Below are 24,747 nucleotides of genomic sequence, written 5' to 3'. Positions count from 1 at the left end.
GAATGGCGTGAACCTGGGAGGCGGAGCTTGCAGTGAGCCGATTGCGCCACTGTACTCCAGCCTGGGCAGCAGAGCAAGACTCCGTCTCAAAAAAAAAAAAAAAAAAAAAGCCAGAGTGGATCCCAGAAGAGAGGATGCAGTAAGTGTTGGCTTTGGTTCTAACAAAGGCCTGGGGTACAACTGCAAACAAAAGCTTCTTTTAAGATGGCTCAATTTGGTTCTCCAGAGAAAAATTATGCAGGGATTCTGGGCAGGACTGTCTTGGAAGGACAGGCTTGTGCCTTTAAGTGTACTCTATCTCTTAAGAACCAGCTAGTGGCAGACTGGGCACAGAAGGATGAAGTCTAACAGAGCCAAGTCTTTCCTCTGGGGCATAGATGGACAGGAGTTCTGATTTTTTTCTATATCCCCCAAGGTCCTGTTACACAGAATAAGATCAAGCTCAAGTGGAATTTTCTATCATTTCGTTTTTAATTGTCCCATTCTTGTGTCCTTCTTCCCTCAACGGTAAGAACTCATTTAAAAGTTATCAATGGCATAAGACTAAAATCAGTACTGTAGAGAAGATGGGATGTTGCTGAAGCTCTTCTGCTGGGGTCAGCTTGGTCAGTATCACTCATTGTCACAAATGTTACCAATTTTCCTGTTAAAAGGTTCATGTTTGGGGCCTTAGCTTTTAGCCTATTGTTAATAAACTGCTTGTTTAAAATAAAAACGTGTTATTTGTTTTCTTGAACATTTTATGATGCCAAAGAAAATAGTAGGCAGTGTGTTGTGCTTTAAGCAAACCCAATATGTGAATGCTTGGATTTACATATAAAGTAGGGGCAGATATTGACAAAATGCTTCAACATAATTCTTTATGTAACAAGCTTTTCTGGTGCATTTTGAAACACTTTATGGCCAGTTTTTCAGAACACATCAGTCACATTAATCAGTTCACACCTGCCTCGCTGTCACATACATGGGAGTTTGCTGTCTGAATGCAAGTATATTTCCTTAAAGGATCTTCTAGTATTACAATCAATAGGAACAAGAACAAATAGATGTTCCTGAAGCATTCTTTTCTATTCAGCTTCCACCGAAGTGATACTGAAGCTAGTTGGATAATTCTTTTCCTAAGGTAGGAATACAGTTTTGTTGGACACAAAGTGAGGCAATAGGAAACATTTTTTAATGAACAAACAACTTTCACACAAACTGTCTGTATCACATTGTTATTACAACACAGATGAGCTGAAACGTTTTTGTACAGATTTGGAGGATGGGAATCCTAAAAAGAAATCAAGCATATAGAGGTAGTTGAATAGCAATATGGGGGGAAAAATCATTATCTTATATTTCCCTTCAGTTCGTTACAGTGCAAGAGTAAAATGGCTGCTTACCAAACAAATGGAAAACACACACACATTTGCCACTGTTTACGTGGCTTGCTTGATATTTTAATCCTGGCATTACTTACAACTGCGTAAGGTGATGGAACTAATTTATCTAAAATAAGCCTATGGTGCCACATTGGCCTATTTGCTTTCCTTTTATTCCATTATTAGTGTTGCTTTAACAATAGATAAATGTTAGTCAACTTTTAAAATTATGCATTAGCTACAGTGTTGCTTTGTAAACTTCTGTTAAATCGCGTTTGCTGCAAAAACATTTTAAACAACAGCTACAGTCATGAAGCAAAAGCTTTAAAGTGACACCACGAACAGAGATTACAGGCACTTCTCTCTGGAGGTTAACTTAGCATGTTTGGAAATACACATTTGTAAGTGAAAATTTCTTCATTTCACCTCTGGATGTGTGTTACCCAGATTATTAAATAGTTGTACAGTGTAATAAGGTGGGAGCTATCATTCTAAGATGAATTGAATGTGTACACTTTATGTGGCTCCTTTTCCTTCCTTCTCTTTGAACTCAGAAGGGCCACAAATTGAAGCCCATGCTGCCAGCTGCTTTTTAGAACTGTCTTCTACCATAAATCAAAACCTCACTTCTCAGCCCCAAGAATGGGCTGAAAATCTTCTCTTTTCCATTGTTTGGGCTGCCCTCCATTTGCATCTTTGTCACACACCACTGCTATGGTTCTGCCTTGGTGAGCAGAAATGGATGCGAAGTCAACATGTTGGGAACTCAAGAAATGAGTTCCTGAATAAAATTCCCATCTTGGAAATGGAGTTGGTGTGGGGAACACAGACGGATTGCAGTCTGTCAACAGTATGCAATCTGTTGACTGTAAGAGACCTCTGGGTGCTGTGAACCAGCCTCAGGAGCTCCACCGCTCCAATGGCCAGTCACAGGGGATTATCTGAGCCCAGGCCAGCTCCACAGGTAGAGCTGGAAGCGCCACATGCGCAATGACTCAGCTTGCCCCTTGCTGCTGAGGCAGCACTGGGCTAAAAGCAACCTTCAGAAAAGGCAAACTTTAAAAATTGTCATTCTCTGCCCCGCTAAGTCAGGGGCAGGCACGCTTTTCTCCAAGTTGTCTACAGAAAATTGGTTTTTCATTTTCTACATTTTGCTGGTTATTTGTTAGCAGCAGTAGTACAGTACAAAGCAGAAAGATATGATGTCTGCTTGCTACCTAGTATATATATGTATATATATATATATATATATATATACACACACACACACACACACACAAAGACATACATACATACATACATACAAAATATAACCTACTAGGCAAAGACTGGGTCAGTCATGATAGACAGAAAAACTAAATAAGTGGCACTATCTACTGTGGGGGAAGTCTTATTTTTCTGGCCTAGATTTAGCTTTATGTCTTTCTTCTGTATACCCTTCATTCCCAAGCTGTGCAGCAAAACCAATTTCCCAGTGTAAAAATGGTCAAGACCAATTGATTACCTCGTTAAGTTACATCCCAAAGAAAGCCAAAGCTTAGCCTTGCATCCTGCCTTGCAACTAGACAAAATATTTAACATAGTGGAGGCTCAGTTTTCTCATTCATAATATGGGGATAATAACTGCTCTCGCAGGGTTGGTATGAGAAATAAATGATGTAATGAGCTCAGGTATGTGAGATCACTTGGCTCAGTACCTGGTACATGGGGATCTCAGTATATTTTTTGTTGAATCTGTTACTTTGGGCAACATGAAGAAATACTATCAACTAAGAACAGAAGTCACAGATTGTAAACTCTCATCATCTGGGATGGGTAAGGTTCTCAGTACATTTTGGAGAACAGGGAGTGAAAAGTTGGTTATTCTAATGGAGCTAGAACTTAAGGCTTCCATTCTATCAGAAATCCTAGGCTGGGTGTGGTGGCTCACACCCACGCCCGTAATCCCAGCACTTTGGGAGGCCCAGGCAGATGGATCACCTGAGGTCAGGAGTTCGAGACTAGCCTGACCAACATGGTGAAACCCCATCTCTACTAAAACTACAAAAATTAGCCAGGCGTGGTGGTGCGTGCCTGTAATCCCAGCTACTTGGGGGGCTGAGGCAAGGGAATCACTTGAACCTGGGAGGCGGAGGTTGCAGTGAACTGAGATCGAGCCACTGCACTCCAGCCTGGGTGACAGAGTGAGACTCAGACTCGCACACACACACACACACACACACACACGAAAGAAAGGAAAGGAAAGGAAAGAAAGAAAGAAAGAAAGGAAGGAAGGGAGGGAAAGAGAGAGAGAGGGAGGGAGGGAAAGAAAGAAAGAAAAAGGAAGGAAGGAAGGAAGGAAGGAAGGAAGGAAGGAAGGAAGGAAGGAAGAAATCCTAGACCTACATAGGGCACTACCTTCTAGCCCTTATTGAAGCAGGAAAAAAATTTCTGGTATAGGATTGATCCCTATCTCTGACCCTCATTTGTTCTCCAGTCATTTCACTTTCACACACATTTAATTCCCAAAAGAATTATCTGTAAATCATCAAATTATGGGTCCAAAAATCAGTGGTATGTATTCCCCCAACTAAGTTTAAAGGGGTTTCAAGTGGATATTGTGTGTAAAGGCAGTGTTTTATACAAATGTAGGCCCTTGATGATATTCTATAACTATGACTAATCTAATAGTAGCTATTATTTCTTGAATACATTCTAGGTGTGAGACACTGTGCTAATTGATTTACATGTTATCTCATTTAATTTTCGTAACAACCCTATATGCAGAACTTATCACTATCATTTCATAGATTAGAAAACTGGGGCTTGGCAAAAGTTAAATCAATTGCCAAAAGTAATATATCTAATAAGTAGAGAAGCTTAGGGCCTTTTTCTTTGTTGCATTTACACTAGATAACAAGAAACTATTAGGATTGTGTTATGACCACATGGTCTGGGAACCAGGTGGGAGGGGGAGTCTTTTCTGCTCCCTGAGCTTTGTGGAGTTTGCTTGCGCAGAAATAATGCCTATACTTCCACCTATTTCTGTTCTTCACCTGCCCAGACTAGCTCCAAACATCAAATCTGATAAACCCAACGCTCTGACAACATAATGTCCATTAAGTGAGTGCAGAAAAGACCATCTGGTTTCTGCTTACATGCATCTTTTTTATGTTGTCTGGATCATCTCATTCTCCCTTTCCTGTTTCTAGCTACAGGTGGTGACGGTAGAAGTTAAGAATTACACTCTCACCTTAACAGAGTGATGGGCTGTGAATGAATGATGCAAAAATCATTCACTGTCCAAAATCACATGGTATAATTTGCATGAAGGTACTAATGGCACAATTCACTTCCTCCCTGCTCTAATCGTTTCACTCTGCCATTATAACACTCCCGTACTCGTGGTACTTTACAGGCTGTCCTGCCACTGAAGGACTCAAACTAGCACTAAGCAAGCTAAATCAGGGCTTACTCTTACTCCTCACCCTATATTCTCCCCATACATTGAAATATTTCACCTATGCAACTAGAAGCAAAGGCAGTACTTAGGTAAAATAATAGATTATCTGGTTCTTTTTTTTTTTTTTTTTTGAGACGCAGGTTTGCTCGTTGCCCAGGCTGGAGTGCAATGGTGCAATCTCGGCTCACTGCAACCTCCATCTCCCAGGTTCATGTGATTCTCCTGCCTCAGCCTCCCAAGTAGCTGGGATTACAGGCATACACCACCAAGCCTGGCTAATTTTGTATCCATTTTTAGTAGAGACAGGGTTTCATCATGTTAGTTAGGCTGGTCTCGAACTCCTGACCTCAAGTGATCCGCCTGCCTCGGCCTCCCAAAGTGCTGGGATTACAGGCGTGAGCCACCGTGCCTGGCCGTCTGGTTCCTTTAAAAAGATTTTTATAGGGTTCTACTCTATTTGGCTTATTTACATTTTTAATAATAAAAAGTCCTTATCAAGTGTTTCTGTCCAGGTCTTGATCCTCAGAACCCCGGGGAGAGGTGGGTTATGGAGGCTAGTTGGGCATGACTGTGATGTGCTAAACTGAACACCATTTCCTCTGAAGAGTTAATTATGATCCTGCCTAAAATCCGATTCCTAACTGCACTGGGGAAAAATTAGATACACGTACAATTAGATTGCTGAAGTAAATGCCTATAATAAAAATAATTCTTTCAGCTTTGTTCTGTATTACACACAGAAAATGAATTGTTTTACTTTACCTTGGCATATACCATAATCTAGGCCAAACCCCTTAAGTATTTTATATTGTTTAGTTCAAACTGAAAAAAAAAAAGTGGACTCTGAAGACAGATGATCTTAGCATCATTCTGAACTTCTTTTAAGCATCCATTTGGATAGATACAGAAATGGTCTAAGAACTAGTGTCACTGTAGTAAAAAAAAGATAAAAGCAAAAACTGCACACTTCTAGTATTGTTATTTCCCCCTAGGTACATGGTAAACCACATCAATAAATAAAGCAATGGACTTTTCAGCAATGTACGCTTAAATAGTTACAAACATACATGTAGAAAAAAGGACACAGTAGTGCAAAAAATAAATTATTAAAACAGAAAGAAGTATGAACATTATTTTTCACAATGCTCTATAAAACCTGAACCATTTGGAATGAGACCTCAAGTCAGTGAAATTATACAGCAACATTATTAGTATCTTTGTTTTCACATTTCAACCACACAGTCATTGATCTATGAAAGAAAGAATATTAAAGCAAAACCACTTTAAACTTTTGGAAATTTTAATGTTAAAATCAAATTATGTTTTTCTGGGCTCTTAAACACCTCTGCTGTTTATGTAGTTATGCAGCATGTCAAGAAGCATCTTAAGACAGAAAGTTTCAAATAGGTCACATTCTTTTGGTCTTTCTACTCAATTTCTCTCTGTCATCAACAGCAGGCTGATGCCTCTGTTTGACACCCCCTTCTGTTAAGATATTATTGCAATTAGATATATTTACAAGAAGACTCCCCCCAACGGCAGTGGGGAAGGTGGGAGCTCCTCTTCGGCAATCCACTCACTAGTTTTGGTTTCGGGATATGAAGGCCAGGACTCGTCGAATACCATTCAGTCTGTCCTTTAAGGACCTCATTGCTAGGAAGGGGAGCTGAGCTCGGCTTTCCAAGGGAAGAACTGCTAACATCCACCAGCACCAGGCTGGGCCATTCGGGTTCATCTGCAACAGAGAAACACAATGGAGTCATCCTATTCCCATCCAAGAACATCAGTCTGCAGAGTTCCAAATGCTCAAGGTAAAGACCCCAGGCAGAACAACTCCATGTGGCAGATTGCTAATTGACCCTATATCTATTTTTCCCCTTATTTTAGCAGGGCATATAGCCACCCAGAAAAAAGACTGCATTTCTCAGCTTCCCTTGCAGCTAGGTGAGGCCATGAGACAAAGTTCTGGCTAATGAGATGTAAAGGGAAGTGATATGTGTAACCTCTTGGTCATGCTCTGGGAAAGAAGCATATGCCCTCTGCCTTCCTCTTTCTCTCCCTTTCCCCTAGCTAGAACATGGATGTGGTGAGGATCAGCCTTTCTCAATCAAGAGGATGAGGGCGACATTTTAAGGATGGTAGAGTTTTGTGATGAAGGAGCCTGGGTCCCTGAATGCTCTCGTGGAATAGAGCTGCCCTAACTGTCCAAGACTTAGCCCCTCCATCTTGTTTAAGCTCCAGTCATTTTTGGTTCTTGTTAAAGCAAACCAACCAGTATCCTAACAGATACACCATGCCTCCTAGCCAATGTGATTTTACAAGCTGGTATCTACTACGTAGTCTCTTCCACTTCTAATATTCTGTTGAGGTCCTTTGGACTGATGCATTTAACATTCAGGCCTTCGATTCCCATGACCCCTTGACCTTTGCATGTCTTTTAAGTCCCCTCATTTCCTTGATGTGGCTGAAGGCAATAGTCCATGTATACCATGTCACTATACAGGGCCATAGCTCTCTTCTCCCCTGAAACCAAAGGCTATGATTTACAGTCCCAAAGAATCACAACCTCACTTTGCAAAAATTCCAATTAGAAAACATTCACATTAGAAATATATTCTGCCCCAGGGCCGGGCACAGTGGCTCACGCCTGTAATCCCAGCACTTTGGGAGGCCGGCGGGTGGATCACAAGGTCAGGAGATCGAGACCATCCTGGCTAACACGATGAAACCCCATCTCTACTAAAAATACAAAAAATTAGCCGGGCACGGTGGCGGGCTTCTGTAGTCCCAGCTACTCCGGAGGCTGAGGCAGGAGTGTGGCGTGAACCTGGGAGGCGGAGCTTGCAGTGAGCTGAGATACGCCACTGCACTCCAGCCTGGGCGACAGAGCAAGACTCCGTCTCAAAAAAAAAAAAAAGAAAGAAAGAAAGAAATATATTCTGCCCCTAGATTTCCTTTTAATAAAGAGCTTTCCCATTCCACATAAATCCTTCCCCAAAATTCTGTTTGTAAGCAGCTTCCCTGGCACATATTTTAGACATTGGGTACTTATTTCCTTCTAAGCCTAAAACGAGCTTTCTGCCCACAACTTTCACAAGTTTGGTTTTAGGACTATAGAGAATCATTCTGGTCAAAGTGCCTACACCTGAAATTATTTGGCTCCAAATTGGTTCCTCTGATCGTCACCAAATCTCACTGCCTTCTTTGCTTCTTTGTGCCTCTAGCTTCATTTGCATTCTTTTTTGTCCCTCCCTGAAGCTGGCAATATGCTCTCCCTCCTATGATCAGTTCTGAATATTAGACTGATGTTCTGAACTTTCTTTCCAAGGATCTCCAACAAAGATATTTAAGCTGGTATTAACACTTGTGGCAGTTTCTAAGAGACATCCTCCTGACAGAACATGCTTATTTGTGGGACCACTGGGGCTGCAGCATTGACTGGAGCAAACTGGGATGGGTTTGGGTTTTTCTTTTTTGCTGGTGCTGCTGCTGCCAAAGCAACATAATAACAGAACTAAGAAAAAAAGAAGTGAAACCCAAGATTTCAACTTTCTCTGTCATTAGCCTTTATGAATCACACTGTAGCATCTGTGTTTTCCCGTTACCATTGCTGATCTGTATCTTTTGCCTAAGGGAGAACGCTTCCCGGAAGGTGAAGGGGAACATTAAGCTTGATCGTGAGTTTGCTCAGAGGTATATGCTGCAGTCCTGACTCATCGTGGCCCAGAGCCAGGAGCTGGGTCACAGGAAGCACTAACTGGCCTTTCTCCCTTGAAAACTCATGATGCCTTTGCATGGGGGGAAAGAAGCCACCTTTGTGGTCTGAGGAAAGCAAGACATTTCATTTAGGGAACAGACTGGTATCTTAGAACCTCAGAATGCAAGAGGAAGAGGGGGCTTTAGAACCCTCCTCATGTCAGAGATGGGACAAAAGTTGAAAAAGGGAAAGGAATCTTCCCAAGGTCATACTGCTAGTGAGGTAAGCAGGACCAGACTTTTGGTCAGAATATGCATATTGAGATTTTTCTTTTGTGACAGAGTTGGGGATAAGCATAAGTAAAGAATCAAGGAAGTTCTGAGAGTGTTTATGTAGGAGAGCCAGCTTGGAGCATAGGAAGAGATGGTGGTGAGGAAATATGTGGTTAGGATATCTCCAGCCTTATCCTAGAAAGACAGTATTCCCTGATTTACTCCAGGCAAGCAAAGCTTAGTGAAACTTAACCATCTCCACTCTCCTAGAGAGCTTCTGATCTGCAGCTTGATCTTGCAAATAGGCCTATCACCCAGGAAGAACACTGATCAGTAGAACCTAACAAACTACTGTCTAGTATAACTCAACTAACAGTATTTAATGATGGGGTCAGTTTTCTCAGGAGCTGTTCAGCCCTGGTGAGGGCTAGACTTGCAAGGGTCTAGACTTGCAGGGCGAAGCATAGATAGACCGAGGCATGAAAAGTTTTTGTGGTCTTGCAGTTGTAATCTTATAAGGGTAGCTGGCCCTATCCCCTAGTTCCCAAAGCAATGAGGGAGAGGGTTATGAAGTTACCTGAAAGTGGCAGCTTTTGGTCTCAGCTCCCAGGATACCCTTCTCTTAAGTCCTGGCCTTTGCATGTAACTTGTCACCCTAACATTACCATGGTGTGAATCTGGACTCCCATGGAAGGTTCTTCTGTTGGTGATATCTATGTTCCCATTCTCTTATCTTACTTAGTTCTCAAAACCTGCCTTGGATCCAAGTTCCTACTGCTTTACTTTAGTTACCCCAATTCTAACTTGGGATCTTTTTGGTCTTACTCATGACGCTCACTGTGCAGTCAAACAACACCAAATTAAATCCATCCTCCTCTCTGTATTTGATATGCTGAATGGCAGCCACATACCCATCTAATCACAAACACTAGGCACTCTCTTCTAGTGGGACAACCCGTTTAAAAATAGACATTTTTCTATACCTGAGGATCGGCGTCTTTCTCCGGCATGGGACCAAAGTGATTGAGTATCCGATTCTTTAGGGATGATTTGAGCGAATGAAACCACAATGACGCTTGCTGATAGACACAGTTATGTAATCCCATGAGCTCAGCACAATCCTCTCCCTGAACCTGAAAGTATCAAAGTGGAAGTGAAACATTCTGTACCCTCTCCATCATTCCCAGAGTCACTTTTGACACCTGATTCGCTTTGAGCATCCATCCTGCCTTCCTATGGGAAGGCTCACCCATTCAGCTTTCTCCTTTGCTTGATGTGAAATGCCCCTTAGTCAAGTGCTGGACAGTGTGTAGATACTGCTGACCATGGAGGAAGGAGAAAGGTTCAGCTGGGTAGATTAGCTGAAACAGCAAAACATGCAGAAAACCAGAGATTCAAACCGGCCTGAGTGGAGGCATGTGGTTAAACCAGGTTATGCTGGTCCATGCCTTTGCCCTTTTCATTTTTACATCTGTTTTCTCATTACTTGCTGGAAAAGACACAGGAGTATGTCAGTCTCAGCATGTAACTATCTTGGTCAAACACATTTACTCAGTCATCAGATATTTATTAATCTACTATGTAACAAATGTAAATATAAATGAATATAGGACTATTTACCTCTTCTTCCACCCATTACCTCAGAAAACCAAGGATTAACTAGATGTGTCATCTTTCTGCCTTATGGGATGATGGATTATTGGGAAGGGCTCTTAGCCAGGTTATGTACTTTAAAATACAAATGCATGTGTGGATCTATAATTGTCTCAAAAGAAAAAAGTTTAAAATATACATAAATCGATAGATAAAATATATATGTATAGACCCACCCCAGATCTATTCCTTGGTATCTTTGGCAGAGACTTAACTCCCAAGCTGAATGAGCCCCAGGGTTGATCTAGGATAGCATTTCTTATGCATGAATGCAACTCAGCAGCTAAGCAGAGCCAGGACAGTAGGCGCCCTCACTGCCATAGTGCAATTGGACAGCAATCCAGCAGCATTCAATGTTGCTGCAGCAATTTGGTGTGAAATCCCAAGGCCCTCAAGGGTTCTGAGAAATCCTTTCACAACTATCTTTGTGTATCAAGTTACAAGGATAGCCTGGCTTTGGGATTCTTGGCACTGGCCACACTTACCTTTTGGTCTTCAATGTATTCAATGTCGGCTGTGTTGTAGCCATCCCGCTGGCTCTGATGGAGCACCCTGAAGCGCCTCTTGCCTATGCTGTCAACCACTGAGCGGCCATCAGCAAAGAATTGAACATTTCTGATCTCTAGGATGCAGCCATATTCTGCAAACCTGTTTATTGAGAATGGAGTCGAGAGAACAGATCCTTGATGAGTTCTGTTTCCCTGGGCTGGCACCCAGCCATTTCTGTAACCCCATGCTGTGGCTCAAGGGACTTCTGCCTATTTTCCTGTCCCTGGGATACAGCTTCAATTACACAACAGGCAGTGCCTGTGTGAAGAAAAAAAATTCATAATGTATTCGTGTAACTGCTACCATTTATTGAGCACATACTATGTGCTGTGCCAGTGCTATGGTTTGAATGTTTGCCTCCTCTACAACCCATTTTGAAATTTAATTGCTATTGTAACATTATTAAGAGGTGGTACATTTAAGAGGTGATTAGGCCTCCACCCTCATGAATGCATTAATGCTGATATGGTGAAAGTAGAGTAGGGCTGTTATTAATATAAAAGGGCAAGTTTGACCCCCTTCTTTCTCTCTCTCTCTCTGTTGCCCATCTGCTATGCCCTTCCACTATGTTATGATAAAGGAAGAAGGCCCTTGCCAGATGCCAGCACCTTGACCTTGGACTTCCCAGCCTCCAGAACCATGAGAAATAAATTTTGGTTGTTCATAAATTATTAGTCTGTGGCATTCTGTTATAGTAGCACAAAATGGACTAAGGAAGCCAGGAACTGTGCTCAGCATTTTATGTACATTATTAACTCACCAATCTTCCAAGCAAACCCAATGAGGTAGGTACTATTATTGTACCCACTTTACAAATAAGGAAACTGGGATACAGAAAGGTTAAATAGCTTGCTCAAACTCAAACTTGCTCCAAGGCTGCAACTAGATAATGAACGCAGGCAGTTTGACTCCAAGGCCCACATTCTTACAAGTTTTATAACATATACCACCTGTTTAACCAAATATTAAGTCTAGGGTTCTTTAAATAGCCTCTCACATGGTAAACTAACCACCAAAGGGACACTGATCCTTACAAATGCTCATATTCTTCAGTTGGCTAAACCTCATGAGCTAGGCCTCCCTGTCTCCTGGGAGTACCCCAAAGTAAAACAGAAATCCCTCATTACACAACCTCCCTTTGCTCGCATGGCTCCTCACTTACCCTTTGACAGGATCTCCAAGGCACATGCCAAACTGTCTCGTGCCTGTCTCAATGCATCTACGAATCATCAGGCGGTAACAAGGCTCAAAGATGTGCAGGGGACAAGGAACGGTGGGATAGGCCATAGTACACACGAAAATAGGCACATTCTTATTAAGGCTGTCAGAAAGAGAAAATGACAGGGATCTCAAAGCAATCGGACAGAACACAAAAATATTGGTCAAATGTTAGCATGTGATACCCCTGGGGGAAGGCAGAGACACCAAGTTTGTTTTTTGACAGTGTCACTTGCCAAAGATACATCAAGTTTTGATGGCTAATAGAAAAATATTGAAATGCAATTGATAGTGTGGGCTGAGTCCCATGATCTGATGCAGAGGTTAGCCTAAGGTCTAAGAAATTAAAATTGGCATTCTACACATTTTAATTTGGCTGAAGAAGTTCTCTAGTATCTTAATATTGTGGATGATAGCTATAATTCATATTTTTTCTTTCTTTCATGCTGTCCACTCAAAACAATCTCTTCAGGTGTTTTTCAGGCTGCATGGGGAAGGTTGCTGATGATAGAAGTGGACTCAGCTCTCCAGAAGGGTAGTGGGAAATTCTCTGTAAGGTCCCTAGGGCATCTCAAATTTGCAAGGACCCCAAAGAATCTGCAAAGGAGGCACAGCTGAAAGGAGGAAGGACCAAGAGATAGGCAAGAGTAATCCAGCCCAGTGATGCTCAAATGCTTCTTTGCATCAGAATCAACAGGGGCTCTTCAATCAAGATGACTTGGACACCACATTACCAGAGATACTGATGCATTAGCTCTGGAATTGGGACCCAAGGGTCTTTCTTTTTCTTTTTCTTTTTTTTTTTTTAAGCGGAGTCTCACTCTGTCACCCAGGCTGGAGTGCAGTGGTGCAATCTTGGCTCACTGCAACCCCCGCCTCCCGGGTTCAAGCAATTCTCTTGCCTCAGCCTCCTGAGTAGCTGGGATTACAGGTGCATGCCACCATGCCTGGCTAATTTTTGTAATTTTATTAGAGATGGGGTTTCACCATGTTGGCCAGGCTGGTCTTGAACTCCTGACCTCAAGCAATCCACCGGCCTCTGCCTCCCAAAATACTAGGATTACACGCATGAGCTACCATGCCCGGCCCTGCCTTTCAATAAGTACCCCCAGAGATTCACACACACAACCCTTTGGGGAACCAAAACAGAGCCAGCTCCTCTGGGATCCTTGTCTTATTTGTCTAGTAAATCCAACACAGGAACATCTGAACCTAAACCTATCAAGAAATATAAGACCAACTGCCCAAATCTCAAAAGGATCAAGTTCAGGATTCATTTACATAGAAAGCCCTAATACATCTCAGTATTTGTTAATAAGACCTTAAATGAGATTTGAGATGAGGGCTCAGAGAGGCTCAATGCTAATTTACAGATCAGAAATAAAGATAAAGATCCCCCGAGTAGTTCCAATGTAAATTAATGAGAAAAAAAAAAACGATTTCTAGTTTCTGAGAAAAGCATTAGTCTAAGTGAGGACTGCATTCAAACAAGCCACTGGCAGAGTTTACGAATGTTCTCTACACAGTGGGCATGAAACCAGAACCATTTTTGCTGTCAGGAACTTTGCCTCTGGAATGCTGTTAGGATTCTACTGGGGATGGAGGGAGGAGAGGGCAGAAGCAAGAGAGGCAGAAATTAGTGATTGCCTCCTGCTTTTTCTGCTAAGGGAGCTGTTCTTACAGCCAGGCAGAGCGCTGAGAGCCTCAATGACGCCTCTGCCCCTCCCCTTCACCTCTCACATTACCTGTGCACGGCAGAGAAAGCGCTTGACAAGTATTAGTATTATTACCATTAATTAAGTGCTTACTATGCACAAACTCATTTGATTTTCATAAGAAGTCCACGAGGTGGCCAGGCATGGTGGCTCACGCCTGTAATCCCAGCACCTTGGGAGGCCCAGGTGGGAGGATCACTTGAGTTCAGGAGTTCAAGACCAGCCTGGCAAACATGGTGAAGCCCTGTCTCTACTAAAAAATACAAAAATTCGCTGGGCATGGTGGTGCATGCCTGTAATCTCAGCTACTCGGGTGGCTGAGGCAGGAGAATCGCTTGAACCCGGAAGGCGGAGGTTGCAGTAAGCCAAGATCGTACCACTGCACTCCAGCTTGGGTGACAGAGTGAGACTCAATCTCAAAAAAAGAAGTCCATGAGGTAAGAACTCAAGTTATTAAATTATTCTCAAGCTACAGATAAGGAAACTAAGGCCCAGAAAGGTTAAATGACCTGCCTAGGGTCGTGAAGTAGACTCACTTTGAGGTAGAACTGGGTCTTAAGCCCGGTTCTGGTTGACACCAAAGTTCTTAACTTCATAGCAACTCCTTATGTATCTGAAAACAATCTTTTGGACATTTCGTTAAGTTCCCCTGTTTATGCTACTCCAATTTACTCTTGCCAACAATACCCTGTTACTGGGGGCAGGGCGTACCCTCATCACTGGTTTCGCTTATGCTTCTTCAGTGGTATGCTGGTATGTTTAACAACTGGCTCTCTGGGTGCAGCGGAAACCCTGGTTTGTAGCTCTTGCCAATTTCCATGGTGTAAATACTCTCACCATAGCCAATTTCAAGCAGCTAGCATGACATCACTAAGTCGGAAGCTGGGAAGTAATGTGCACATTCAGCTCTCATGAGCTGGTATGAGTGAAACAAAACAGAAATATGCATATACATACTTAGAAAGTTCTTCCATTTCCTCTTCATAAAGCTTCCTTCGTTCCTTCAGTTCTTCTGGAAGGAATTTAGCTATGAGCTCCTCCATTATTACATTTTTGCTGTATTTTCTTGATGCCAAGCACTATATGGGGGGAGGCAATTAGACAATATGCAATTAGGTAATACGCAGCAATCAGCAAAGCACTTCTGATGTAATCAGTGAACAAGTCAAATGACCCACATATTGGAGTAACCTGGACCCACAAATTAGCAGCTGTTACCATCATAATATATGTATTTTCTGGATGTTAGTTTCACTTAAAAAAAACACACATGCAATTGATTATCTTTATAATTAGAAAAAAAATTTTAACAAGGGGGTAAAACCTGCATTGAAGTTTTAAAACCCTCACAGTTTTTCTGAAACACTGAAATCAAGATCATGTTCTTGTCCAAAAAGTAGGGTGAGGGGAATTCTTCCCTTTCCATTTTCTGATGATTGTATTTACAAGCTCACAGAAATTGTCTCCATCTGGGATATGCTCAAAGTTAGTGGCCAAAAGGTTCAGGGAACTAAAAAGCAATTTTCAATCACTGATCCTTTCCTGCCCTGTCCCACTCCCAGCCTAACCCAATGCTTGGCTTCTGGATATTGCCAAATATACCTATTTTTTCTCTTTTAATTTTAGTTTAAAAAAACACAAACAGCTAAATATTGATTTGTCTATTTGCCTTTCTAATATACCATCTAGGTATCACTGAGATTAAAAGTCATGATTTCAAGAACTGGACTCAGGCTCAATTGTCACTGTTACTCTCCTCCCAAACACCCCTGTCCGATGCATACCCAGGAATGTTTAAGTAGTGGGTATTTAACGGTGTGAATCAAACAACTTATGTTAAAACATCTGCAGAGAATTGCTTGCTATGGAAACTACCCCTACAGTCCCAGCAGGGGGAGCGCCTGAGTAGAAAACTGTTGGCTTCAAACAATTTTGTTCCTTTCTCAGTATGGGCTGTGTCTCTATTCTGCAGTGAAAATGATTGGAATATTTAATTCTACGTAAAATGGTGCAAGTGTGACCCTATGTGAATAAACAGAGATAGATGAGAATATCTTCTAGACCCCAAGTCCTGAACTGTATAGCATCTGTCTCCAGGATGCCTTATCTGCCACTGTCACTGCCATTGCCTGGCTATGGGAAAATCAACTGCATTTCCCAGTCCCAGTTTTGGGGGATAAGCATTGACTGAGGAGGTAGTCAGTCTAAAAAGTAGGTGACTCCTCTGCTGATGCTAAAACAAAAAGCCAGAAAAGGCACATACTAAAACGTTAACTAACAGTGGTTTTCTCTAGGTACTGAGCATATGGGTAGATTTTTCTTCTTTCCACTTAATCTGAATTTTCCAGTGCTACAACAACACAGATGTATTATTGCAGTATAAGGATCAAGGACTTCTCACCTACAATCAGGCCTGCAAATCCTACAACTTTATCCAGGGAAAGGTATGACATTGACCCTCCTCCCAATCCCAACGCATACCCTCAGGGCTACCAGTGATGATGATTTCACTCCATTCCCTTAATTTAAATACTGGGGTGATGGTAAAGCTCAACATGTGACTTCTCTTGACCTGTAGTCACCTACAGATAGCCTTGCATCTCCAACCTCTCCTCAGGAATGACAGGGGTCAAGGAACATTAACACCAATTGTAAAATGTGGAGATAAGTCCCTGAGGGAGGGAAAACAAGATAGATTCTCAGGTCTTCTTTATCTGTAGGAAATTCCTTCAGGTTCACTTGAAAAACAAAGGTGGGAGTCTGTGTGATTAGTTTTAGAGAACCCGGAAGTCCTAGAGGGCTGCGGTCTGCTAAATTGGCTTACTGCAAAAGCTCTAGGGCTTCCAGGTACAGTGGCTCCTGAGGGGTTGGACAAGGATCACACTGAAGTTCTGTGAGGTTCTTCTGGGGCCTTTGGAGCTGTTATCTTCAAGCCACAGAATAAACACTGATGATAAGGGAACATCAGGGCTTACCTAGTCCAATCCTAGAGGGGACAAAAGATTTACTCAAGATTACAGTGTATCAGGTGCCACGATGACATTAGAACCAGGATCCAAGTTTATTATCTATTTAATACTTTCGTTTCCAACACAAATTAATTTCCCTACTTACACTGCATAAAAAGCTGCATGTTGCCTCATTTTCCTGAAGGACTTTATGGAGAGGGGGACGGTGGCTATAAGACAGGAGAAATAGGCTGGGCGTGGTGGCTCATGCTTGTAATCCCAGCACTTTGGGAGGCTGAGGTGGGTGGATCACCTGAGGTCAGGAGTTCGAGACCAGCCTGACCAATATGGTGAAACCCCATTTCTACTAAAAATACAAAAATTAGGCCGGGCGCGGTGGCTCACGCCTGTAATCCCAGCACTTTGGGAGGCCGAGGCAGGTGGATCACGAGGTCAGGAGATCCAGACCATCCTGGTTAACACAGTGAAACCCCGTCTCTACTAAAAATACAAAAAATTAGCCAGGCGTGGTGGCGGGCGCCTGTAGTCCCAGCTACTCGGGGAGGCTGAGGCAGAGTGGCATGAACCCGGGAGGCGGAGCTTGCAGTGAGTGGAGATCACGTCACTGCACTCCAGCCTGGGCGACAGAGCGAGACTCCGTCTCAACAAAACAAAACAAAACAAAACAAAAATTAGCCGAGCGTGGTGGCATGCGCCTGTAATCCCAGCTACTTGGGAGGCTGAGGCAGGAGAATTGCTGGAACCCAGGAGGCGGAGGTTGCAGTGACCCGCGATCATGCCACTGCACTCCAGCCTGGGTGGGAGAGTGGAGACTCCGTCAAAAAAAAAAAAAAAAAAAAAAGACAGGAGAAATAGATGGTTTGAGGGAGTAATGTGCCCTACCACAGTGCCGTGGCTGGGGGTCCAGTTGAACACTGTCTTAGTGCCCAATTCCAAATAAACTAAACAAAACAAGAAAGAAATACTGATTTAAACCAAAGAAAGAAATATTGATTTACCTGTGAAAGACCGTCTTTGCACAATGGACACTTTGCGTTGTGATCTAGGCATCTTTCTAGGCATTTTAAGCAAAAAGTATGCCCGCAAGGTGTTGTGACTGGCTCATAGAATAATCTGAAATTTAGGAATCAAAATGGAAGAAAACTGCAATAAGACCAAAAATAAAAGAGTGACTCAAAGCTAAGTTTTTAAAGCATTATTTAGAATATTTTAGGGTGGGGGAGGAGTTCTTTTTTAAAAGTCGCTATTGTTATACTTCAGATAAACATTTGCCTTTCATTTTTGAGCTGGATTAAAATACATTTATTAAAGTTTAGGGCATAGCTAGATCATTTTGTAACATCAATTCTAGTCTATCTCTTCTGGGGAATTCAGATTTTTTGCCCTGTCTGGTCCAAGAAAAATAGAGATTAATGCAGAGTGTTTGGATAAATCCCATTCCGAAAATATTTAGCCAACCTGTTCACCTGAGTATATGTAAACACACACACACACAAACACACACACACGCACACACATTCTCTCTCTTACACATTTACCCATTTAAGCACTTTACATCATATTACCATGGAAAAAAACTGTTTGCTAACCTTGATTCCTCTTTTCGTCTAAGCAATGTTAATGCCTGAAGGATATCAAAATTGTACCTCTAACAAACATAACTGCCATTTATATAGATAATTTTCATAGGGGCAGGAGAATAGTATTGTTAGTGTGCTTACTGATATAGACTAGATATGGATCTACATTGATGCATATACACACATATATACATACATTTACATGTGTACATACATATATATACATACATATACTTCAATTTGGTACTATTTTAATTGCTTGGGGAGAACAGGATATTTTCAAAGCAATGTGGGAATCCTTTTATAAAGCTGTTCTGTCCCTTCAGAAATTAATGGATTTGCTTTGCTTAAAAAAAGGCTCACCTGCAGCGAGATCAGTGAGTGAGGGTAGCTGAAGATGACCGTTGAGGAGTGGGGCTTGCACTCACCAAGAGGAGCAGCACAGGAAGAAGGGAAAGACCCCTGCCTGACCAGCCTATTTTCACCTCACAAGAGTGTTCAGTGGAGAGTCCGAGGCTGCCAGCTGCACGGCTCCCTCGTGTGGCCAGGAGGTGCACCAGCAGCCTGGCCAGCACTGGCAGACTGAGTAGAAGAAGCAACATGCCAAAAGTACTCGAGAAGAAACTGAACCCACTAACTAGAATGAACCTGAGGTCCACAGGGGTTGAAGTTACTTGTCTAAGTGTGCACAGCCAACTGTTGACAGATGAAAGTCTATCCGACTTCCACTTCAGTCATGTGCCTCTTCTATTACAACAATAATTCTCAACCATTGCTGTGCATCAGAATCACCTGAACAGCTTTATCTTTAAACAGCTTTACTGATGCAAAATTGACATAAAATAAATGGAACAGACGTAAAGTGTACAATTTGATAAGTTCTGACATATGTACACACTTATGAAACCATCGCCACAATCAAGATAGGAAACATACCCATCCCTCCCAAATGTTTCCTCATGCCCCTTTGTAAGCCCTCCTTCCTGCCTCCCCCAATCACCTGGGGAGCCTATGAAAACTCTAGAGGCCCACTACAGCACCTACAGAGATTCAGATCAGTAGGCCCAGTGTACAGGACAGGCATCAGAAATTTTTTTAAGCCTCCCAGTGGTTTTAATGTACAGCCAAGGTTGAGGATCACTGTGTTACACAATCCCATTAATCTCTGCATAGGCAAACTTACTGTATTGGTCTTCAAATATCAGTTACGTGTGGAGCAAAAAAAACCATACATTGTGAAGCTCCACTGGCTAAAGTTCCAGATTCAGCAGGTCAAGGAGACCAGCAGAAATGGGATATTTTTAACAAGCCAATGGAGGTCTGGAGGAGGAGAGAGACTTTTCATGTATTCAACTTTTTGGTACTTTTTGAATTTTATGATTCTGTTTAAAAAGTAGTTAATTTGTTTAACAAATTAATAAAACTAATAAATTTTAGTTACCAAATTGGCCAAAAAGCAAAGTTATTTAAAAAAGAAAAACTATTTACTATGGAGGTCTCAGTGTACTAAGGCAAGAAAAAAAATGAGAACTGGAAAGGAAAAAAACAAATCTGTCATTATTCACAAATGATATGATGGTGAACTTAGAAAAATCTAAAAGAATCTACAAATGATTATTAGAATAAGAATAGAATTAACAAAGTTACTAGATAAATACACACACACGTGCACACACAATTATAGTTCTATATACCAGCAATAGACATTAGAAATGTCATCATCTTAAAGATAACATTTGCAACCGCTTTTAAAAATCAAGTGTCCAGGAAGAAATCTAACAACAGTTGTAGGAGACCTCTATTGGAAAAAGCTACAAACACCTCATTGAAAGAAATTAAACAACTAAGTCCCAATAAAAAACCTCAATGGGTTATTTCATTTGTTTATTTTTGCAGAACTTGACAAGTTGATTTCTAAACTTTATAAGGAAAAGCAAAGGGCCAAGAGCCAAGATACATCTGAAGAGTGACGATGTGGGAGGACTCACTCTACCAGATTACAGAACATATAAAGCTGCAGTGATTAAAACAGTATATGACTAGCACAAGGACAAATAGACTCGGGAACAGAACAGAAAGCCCAGAAACAGATCCAGACGTGGATTCTTGATTTATGACAAATGTGCCACTTCAAAGCAGATGGGGGAAAGATTTTCAATACATAAATAGCATTCTCAATAAATGGTATTAGGAGAGTTGGCTATCTATAGGGGGAAATGAAATTGGATCATCTCTCATTTCATTCGCAAAAATCAATTCCATGTGGGCTGTAAAAATAAATGTGAAAAGCAAAACAATAAAACGTTCATAAGATGAAATAGCCAGGCACAGTGGCTGGCACCTCTAATCCCAGCTACTTGAGGCGGGGGTGCTGAGGCAAGAGGATCGCTTGAGACCAGGAGTTTGACACCCCATGTCTCAAATAAATTAATTAGTCAAATAAAAGAAAATAAAGACAAAATAGGAGAATATCTTTATGACCTGAAGGTAAAAAAAATGAATTGTGACCCTGTCTATAAATGAAAAGATTGATAATTTTGACTGTATTAAAATGAAGAGCTTTTGGCTGGGTGCAGTGGCTCACACCTGTAACCCCAGCACTCTGAGGCTGAGGCGGGCGGATCATCTGGGGTGAGGAGTTCAAGACCAGCCTGGCCAACATGGCAAAATCCCATAAAAATTAGCAGACTGTGGTGGTGCGTGCCTGTAATCCCAGCTACTGGGGAGGCTGAGACAGGAGAATCGCTTGAACCCAGGAGGTGGAGGTTGCAGTGAGCCGAGATTGCACCACTGCACTCCAGCCTGGGCAACAGAGTGAGACTCCATCTCAAAATAAAAAAAAAAATAAAAAAACAAGAAGCAGCGCTTTTAAGTTCATCAAAAAATGTCATTAAGAGGGCAAAAAGGCAAGCCAGAGTAGGAGAAAGTATCTGCAACACATACGACTAGCAAAGAACTTGTATCTAGAGCATACATAGACACCCTAGAAGTCAGTAAGAAAAAGAGAAGGAAGCCAACAGAAAATGAACAAACACTTATAAGCACCAGCAGATGTAAACAATGTTTATAGCAATGTTGTCCATGATACCCCCTAACTAGATACAATCCAAACATCCATCCATAAGAGAACTGATAAACAGACTGTGGTGGATTCATATAATGGGATATTATACAATAATGAAAATGAACAAACTTCACCTATATGCAATAACATGGATAAGTCCTAATACTGAGTAAAACAAGCCAGATTGAAATAATAAATTCTGGATAATTCAGTTTATATAAAGCTTTTACATAGGCAAAACTAGATTGCATCGCCTAGATACACATATTCGGGTAGTAAAGCTATAAAGAGAAACAAGATAAAAGTCAAGATAGTGGTTGGGGTAGGGAGGATAGTCCTGATTGGGAAGAGGCATATGGGCAGCTTCTTGGGTCCTGGCAATATTTTACTTCTTGAACTGAGAGGGGTTACATAAGTATCTTCTCTACAATATTTTGTTAAGAGAACATATTTATATCTTATGCACTTTTCCACTGTGTGTATTTCACAATTTAAAATGTTTTTCAAAAGTGTGATTTGGAACCACTGCTGTGATCTAATTATCAGAGCAGCCAAACCAAAATATCTCATTTCCTTGGTAACTTAGTCCTGTGAATCTGAATGCCTTATATTATTTGATGGTACTAATGATGAAGATGATTGATGAATCTGTATCTACAACTAATGCAAAACCATTTTTCCTGAGAATTTTGCAATTGGGCCTATTGTTCATTTAAGAATGTAACCTAATGTAATCTATCTAAAATAACAAAGATATAGCTGGCTAATTAATTGCAATAAATACTGACATTTAGTGAGCAGATGAATAAAACACACACAAAAGGACACAGCAATCTCTTAGCAAAAGCTGTGATTAAAATGCCCCTGACTGAGTGGTAGCAAACACAAATGCGGCCACAGATGCTGCATAATTATTCCTTTCAAATAGTTCAGGGTTCAGATGCTTAGAATACATTACACTTTTCAATACTCAATTCACTTCTATATTTAGGGCTACTCTGCTTCTCTGCACAGCCAAAGTGACTGGAACAGATGGAATATATTTTTCTGGCTGTATTTCTTGGTGTGTCAATACTTAACTTTGTATATTAAGAGGTAGTAATTATGATCAGCTTCATTATACTACTGAGAAAATTTAAACCCAGACAGGTTAAAATAACTTGCCTAAGATCACACAGCTAGCTGGTAAGTAGCAGGGCTTTGGGATGTCAGGTCAGATCTGACTCTCAAGCCCATCTTTCTTCTTCACTCTATGATGCAGCAACAAATGTGTGCATGTATTTCTGCATCCAAATAGACACCATCCATCTACATGTAGATGCACACACTCATATGCACATTTTCCTCCCTCCCTCTCTCCTCTCTCCCTCCTTCTGAAAAAGAGAGAGACAGAGAGAACTTGACTAGAATTTTTTTAATTTACCACTTTAGGTAACGATTTCAGAAAACACATCCAAGAGGTATTTATAAATCAGAGCAGGGCCAGATTTTCACACAAAAAACATTTTACATTGTTACAGTGGTGGAGTAAACAATAGCAATAATAAATGCTTTCAGTTTGATGTCAGCCCAGATAAAATGTTTGGCTTGTCTGGAAATAGCTATCTTTTCCCACCAGTTACATCCTTGTATTGTTTTCTTTTGCTATCAAATGAGAGCAAAGAGGAAAGGAGGAGGAGAGGAGGGAGGGGAGAAGGAGAGGGAGAAATAGGGAGAGAGAGGGAGGGAGGAAGAGAGAGTGACAGTGAGAGAGAGAGAGAGAGAGAGAGAGAGAGAGAGAGAGAGAGAGAGAGAGAATGAGAGTGAACTGACAAGATCCTTAACACCAAGCTACTTGAGTAGCTAAAACTAGGTTAAATATGAAGCTTCTTGTTAGAATTGACAAAGAGGTCACTGGGCCATTAGATAACTGGTTCAAATATCAAACATTCTTACTGCATATCTCAAAATGTCTTTGTCACCCCAAAAGTTCTGCTCCACAGCAGCCCCAGAGGTGGCCCCCAATGGCTAAGGTATCCACACGAGGCAAATATCAAAGGAGAATTTGCAACCACTAAGGATTGAGGAGCAGAGTTCTTAAGGGTTGAAGTTAGGGGGTAACTTCCCTCAACAGAGCTCTCCCAGTTCAGCAAGGGAGACCTGGAGATTGGAATGGTCCTCACTTACACACCTCCGATTATTGTTCCATTCACTCTTTCCACCCTTTTCCCTGTGGAACTTACAACCTGCTTCTCCTAATTTTCTCTCTAGAATCCGTGTATACAAATTCATACTCTAACTTGTTTTTCTACCAATGCAGCACCATGAAACTGGATTTCATACTAAAATCTTGCACAAGTAGTACAAATGTCTAATTTCATGACCTCCACAGATTGTTTCAGACACTTTCTTTACTCTCAGACACTCTCCCCCAAGGACACATGAGGGTAATAAGAGAACCAATCATATTCCTAACAACAAGAAAGAGAAGAAAAACACTGGAGAGGTGGAATCAAAAGCTTTGTCAAGGCTATCATAATTCAAGCTGAAGCATGTGTTTGAAATAGCCTCTGTCAACATCCGATGTCTAACTTATAGACAAACCCTGTTGGAAAGGGAACTACATGCTTCTGACCGATGGCTGCAGTTTTCAGAACCTCAAGATCCAAAGTTCTTTCTAGATTTAGTAGGTTTCTTATCACCATCAAGCAGTGAGAGGCCAGCTATAACTTAGCAGTGTATGCAATGGCTACTCCAGGCACAGAGGGTTTTGTTTTCAAGTCTCACTTAGAACGGAGGGGCAGGATAAGGGAAATGATGGCTTTTAAATTTCGAGTGAGCCAACTAGAAGGGGGTCTTATCCTCTTGGTGTTTATTTCTTGGACCAAATTTCAAGACCTCCTCCAAAGCCCCCTGTTGAGTTCAAGGACAAACAAGATGAAAGGGAGAAAGCAGAGGAACAAAAGAACTTACACCTCAGGATTCTCAGTTTTCAGAGAAAACACAAACAGGATGAGTCTGTATGTTTGATTTCTTGTCCCCTGGATGTTGGGGGGAGTGTTAAGAAGGATACGCACAACAAAGACCTGGTCTCTGAGCAGGCTAAGTCAAGTCTACTCCACAGCGCACATCACGGGCTTAGAGCCACAACGGTGTTACCTGCAGGAGCCCATTGCTCTGCCTGGAAGCAGGATTTCTCTATCTTCTACCTTGGCTTTGCCAGAACCCACCTGCCATTCTATCAT

At 41.6% G+C, this 24,747-nt stretch overlaps 1 protein-coding gene across 3 annotated transcripts in view; it reads right to left on the bottom strand.

The window, feature by feature from the left end:
- Nucleotides 1-1,152: 1,152 nt before the first annotated feature.
- Nucleotides 1,153-24,747, bottom strand: part of LONRF3 (LON peptidase N-terminal domain and ring finger 3) — a 48,688-nt gene continuing 25,093 nt past the window's right edge. For all 3 annotated transcript variants that reach the window (XM_055376225.1, XM_004064767.4, XM_004064766.3), the window contains 6 exons: nucleotides 17,878-17,992; nucleotides 14,868-14,989; nucleotides 12,140-12,298; nucleotides 10,914-11,076; nucleotides 9,759-9,908; nucleotides 1,153-6,541 (listed from right to left, as the gene is read on the bottom strand). In XM_055376225.1, the coding sequence (XP_055232200.1) occupies nucleotides 6,386-6,541; nucleotides 9,759-9,908; nucleotides 10,914-11,076; nucleotides 12,140-12,298; nucleotides 14,868-14,989; nucleotides 17,878-17,992 (865 nt within the window). In that variant the 3' untranslated portion in view covers nucleotides 1,153-6,385. The remainder of the gene's footprint in view (nucleotides 6,542-9,758; nucleotides 9,909-10,913; nucleotides 11,077-12,139; nucleotides 12,299-14,867; nucleotides 14,990-17,877; nucleotides 17,993-24,747) is intronic.

Source organism: Gorilla gorilla, chromosome X (assembly GCF_029281585.2).
Source record: "Gorilla gorilla gorilla isolate KB3781 chromosome X, NHGRI_mGorGor1-v2.1_pri, whole genome shotgun sequence".
Lineage (NCBI taxonomy): Eukaryota > Metazoa > Chordata > Mammalia > Primates > Hominidae > Gorilla > Gorilla gorilla.
The sequence above is the reverse complement of the archived record's forward strand: the minus strand, read 5'-3'. Positions and strand labels throughout refer to the sequence as shown.